At 37.8% G+C, this 4,004-nt stretch overlaps 1 protein-coding gene across 1 annotated transcript; it reads left to right on the top strand.

Moving 5' to 3' along the window:
• Nucleotides 1-985: 985 nt before the first annotated feature.
• LOC111273285 (G patch domain and ankyrin repeat-containing protein 1 homolog) lies at nt 986-3,117 on the top strand. The gene is made up of 2 exons (XM_022854982.2): nt 986-2,285; nt 2,544-3,117. Exons 1-2 carry the CDS (start codon nt 1,442-1,444, stop codon nt 2,705-2,707), a joined length of 1,008 nt encoding a protein of 335 aa, XP_022710717.1. The 5' UTR covers nt 986-1,441; the 3' UTR covers nt 2,708-3,117.
• The last annotated feature ends 887 nt before the right edge of the window (nt 3,118-4,004 follow it).

Genomic DNA, 4,004 nt, shown 5'->3' with positions numbered 1-4,004 from the left:
ATATAAATAAAAAAAAAATAAATAAATAAAAAAAAAACGTAAAAATAAAAAAATTTAAAAAAAAATAAAAAAAAAAGTAAAATGACGTGGAGTTCTCACAGTATCTTTAAACAGTTGTAATAAAAGTGCAGTAAATCGGTTTTGTTTTCTTTTATTACCATAACGGCTGCCGTTTCCGGTTCAATACGTTTCACAGATGGCTCTTTTCAAAAAAAAACTTTTGTCACTTTTTGCACTTGTTGGCCGTTTAAAACCCTTGCATTTCACGTACTCCGTACGTATGAGGCCGTACTTAGTAATGCAAAGTTACTGCAGTTATTAGATATTTTTACTTTTTATCATTTATTATATTCTTTATTATTATTATATATTAAATATTAGATAATTTATATTCCTAAAATTATTATTGAATGTCTTTCTTTACGCTTACAACCACTTCTATTGTGTGAAAAAGTTTCTTCAGTATGGCATTGACGGCTCGCCCTCACTGGCTGTAATCGGGGTGAACGGAACTTATATCAAATAAAAATGCCCGCGAGAATTGACGCTCCTGCGGGCCTGGAGTGACGCACAGCATCCTGTTCTGAGTTTTCTCTGTATATTGCGGAACTTTGTAGATGCGCGCGCTCAAGCTTTCTCCTTAACTTCCATTACTATGGACCTTACTTCCTTTGTGAAAAAAAAATATTTTACATAGAAAAAACGAAAAACGTATAACTAGTTGGTGATACAGTCTCACATCGAAAAACTGCGATTACTAAGCTTTCTAATTTTCCCTCCGTAACTTATCGGAATGCCATAATCGAAGCAAACAGTCAACTGTCGAAAATATCTTAAAATTTCTTTATTCCTTTTAAATTCGCTTGAGAAGTATACAGTGTAATTTTCGATAGATCCCGCGAAATACTTGTACTATGATGAAATATATCCCGCACAGCAATCCTATTTTATCGTCTGCTATTATTTTCAAACAGTACTAGGTGAGCAGGCACATTTGTTGCTAAAAAACAAATAGTGAGCTCGATTTTGCCCGAATAGCTTATCAAATTAGCTTGGCTATTTAAATCTAAAAGACTTTGTTCGTTCTACTAAGTAATGCATTGTCTATTCTTGGTATCAGCTGCCGCGCACTTTCCCGCCCTTTTTTTCAATACAGTATGACTTTCACTGATGTAAGCACTTCTTAAAAGTGCTTGTATCTGTGTTCGATTTTTGATCAGCTGAACCACTATTAAAACTGTTCGTAGCATTTTGTTAGGATACGTGATTGTCTATAGAATTAAATTAGGCCCCTCGTCCAAAAGCCCATTTATTGTAAAAAGAAATGTAGCTTGAACAGCTTTTGTCAATTTCGAAAAGGTTTCAATGTGTTCTAGGAATAGTGAAGTCGTCAGAACCTGTAACCAGTTCTCGGTGCTATTGTCGACAGTCATTACGCGCAATGTACAAGCCGATCGCCTTTGTGAAACCACAACAGAAACATGCTGAGCTTTCTGATGTAAAGTCAGAATCGCCACCGCCTACAGTGAGCCGTCTTTCCGGCGAAGAGGCGCAATCGTTTTACGAGGACCTTCTTGGCCTTCCGTCCACGTCATATCCTGCTCCGGTTATAAGTACTAGTCAAATAGACAAATGTGAACAGCCTATAAGTGACCCTTCGCATGAACAAGACCCAGTTAACCAACCAATTGCTGCAAAAAACCACAAGGTTTCCCCGAAGGATCTGTTTCTGGCAGCTCAAAATGGCCAATACAAAGAGCTAAGGCGAATCCTTTTTGCTCGAACTCTAGATCTGGACGTCCAAGATGCATTTGGCTGGAGTGCACTTAGTTGCGCAGCGTACGAGGGACATGTAAGTTGCGTCAAACTCCTACTAAAGTTTGGAGCGACGCGAGATCTCCGAGATAACAAGGGTCAAACCGCGCTTGACCTTGCACGAAAGCGAAACAAAATTCGGGTGTACCAGGCAATCAAAGAGTTCGGTTCGGAAAGTCAGGATAACAATGACAGATATGCTGAAGAAAGCGTTATAGCTGAACCCGAGAACACTCGGTGTACATTATGTGGAGTTGAATATGACGTCGAACAGCAAAAAACACACGAAAGTTCGATTGTGCATCGAGCGGCCGTGCAGGTGGCTGTGGACCCTTCATACGGAATTCCCGAAGCCAGTATCGGATTTCGGATGCTTAAACAGATGGGTTGGAAACGTGAGCAAGGCCTTGGGATCAATAGTCAAGGAAGAAAATTTCCTGTGACAACGCAGCTGAAACGGGACCGTGAAGGTAATTTTCTCGATGAAGATCAATGTATTATTGTAATGGTATAGCACGATCAGGAAGATTTGCGTATCGTTATGTTGCAGTGTGGTGAAAACATATTAGATGATAACATACGTTTTCATAGACGCTCGGGCGTTTTACGTATCAATATAGAATGCTTAAAACACCGAGGTGTTTGATTTCATTGTTCACATGTATTCGCTCACCAATTCATATATAATTACAGGCAGAAAGTTCTATAAAATGTTCACATCTTTTCAGGTTTAGGTCTTACCACGAAGCGATTCAGAATCACTCATTTTAACCACAAAGATCCACGTGCGGTTTCGAACGAAAAAACACCCGGAACGAAAATCAGGAGAATGTCCAGCAAAAAAACAAGCGATAAAAATCTCGAACGAGACTTCCGTCGGGCGTTCTACTAATGTTAATATTACTTTGATGGACGATGGAAATCTATTCAAATATTATTTGAACGATATATTTCTGGTTCCATTTGTTATTAAGTAAACCAAATATCTAATCAGATATTGACAATTAGTTAAAGCATCATCCACATCAAAAGCCCACGACTATGTAGCAATAAGACCTTATTTCCAGGATAAAAACACTACCATAGGCAGAAGTGTCTGACTTCAAAGTTCTATACCGAGTAAGTTATATATAGTAAAGCTCCACGGCTGTATAAGCGTTCAATTTTCCTCTAATTCAAGTAAATGTAATAGTTGAATATCGCATTGTTGAAACAGCCATCTCATTGAATGTCCTTAGCCTTTTCACTAAAGGCAGGCATTACCTTTTTGATGAATAAACGTGCTATGCACATTAAATAGAAGTTCAGCTACGTTTCGTTTATTGAACACAGTAGTACAGAAAATAGAAAGTGTAAAAAATACTACTAACGTTATTACTTTGGTAGCGCCGCTTTGTAGGGTAAGCCCCAACAATACTAAAACAAAATTCCGCAGATTCCTGTACGATTATATCTCTCATTTGTAAAGCTTATTTCGAAAAAGCTTCTGTAATTAGGATATCGCTACAAAGTTACATGGAATATTTTGTAAAGAAGTTGTCAAAAATGCAACACAAGAATATACACTTTTTTTCTGAAAAGTACAAGATGTCGGTATCGTATGCTTTTTTAGGTGTTCGCCCATCATATAAGGATTCTGTGGTTATTCGATAAAACTTTGGCAATATGTGTGTGACGGGTCTGCTCAGTGTCTGTGGAATGATCAAATTGTTGATGGTAGAAAGTCGTTATAGATAATTACCTGCTTTCGACCATACAGGTCCGTTACCTATTTGAATTTATTTCTTGAGAATCGATGGCATATCATCAAATATATAATAAATATTAAAGGATTAGGTCATGCGGTACACATTGTTGTATGAAAGTTATAAGTTTGGAAAATCAACGAATTTTACTTAGCATACATTTGCATAGCCACATTGCTATTTCACTGAAATACGCTCGAATATCAGACGTCAGGAACATGCATTAAAAACGATAAGGGTGCGCTATGTGAATCACTGACAACGCGGCTACTCTCAGTAGTTTCTATCGAATTTTGCTGTTTACGAGATATACGTAATTCCAATTGCCACTTGTAAACTCGATATTACGTGAACTTACATGGGTGAATCCACTACCGATCGATGTAGTTGCCGTAATTTGTAATTTTCGAAGTCAGATAGGTTGCTCTGGACCCTTGGCTCACA

This window comes from Varroa jacobsoni, unplaced genomic scaffold, assembly GCF_002532875.2.
Source record: "Varroa jacobsoni isolate VJ856 unplaced genomic scaffold, vjacob_1.0 contig05857, whole genome shotgun sequence".
Lineage (NCBI taxonomy): Eukaryota > Metazoa > Arthropoda > Arachnida > Mesostigmata > Varroidae > Varroa > Varroa jacobsoni.
This window is presented reverse-complemented; position numbering and strand designations above follow the sequence as displayed.

Excerpts from the sequence above, each read along its gene's own strand:
- LOC111273285 (XM_022854982.2), top strand. The coding sequence starts at position 1,442 with ATGTACAAGCCGATCGCCTTTGTGAAACCACAACAGAAACATGCTGAG. Across the intron at positions 2,286-2,543 it reads GCTGAAACGGGACCGTGAAG|GTTTAGGTCTTACCACGAAG; the intron begins GTAATTTTCTCG and ends ACATCTTTTCAG.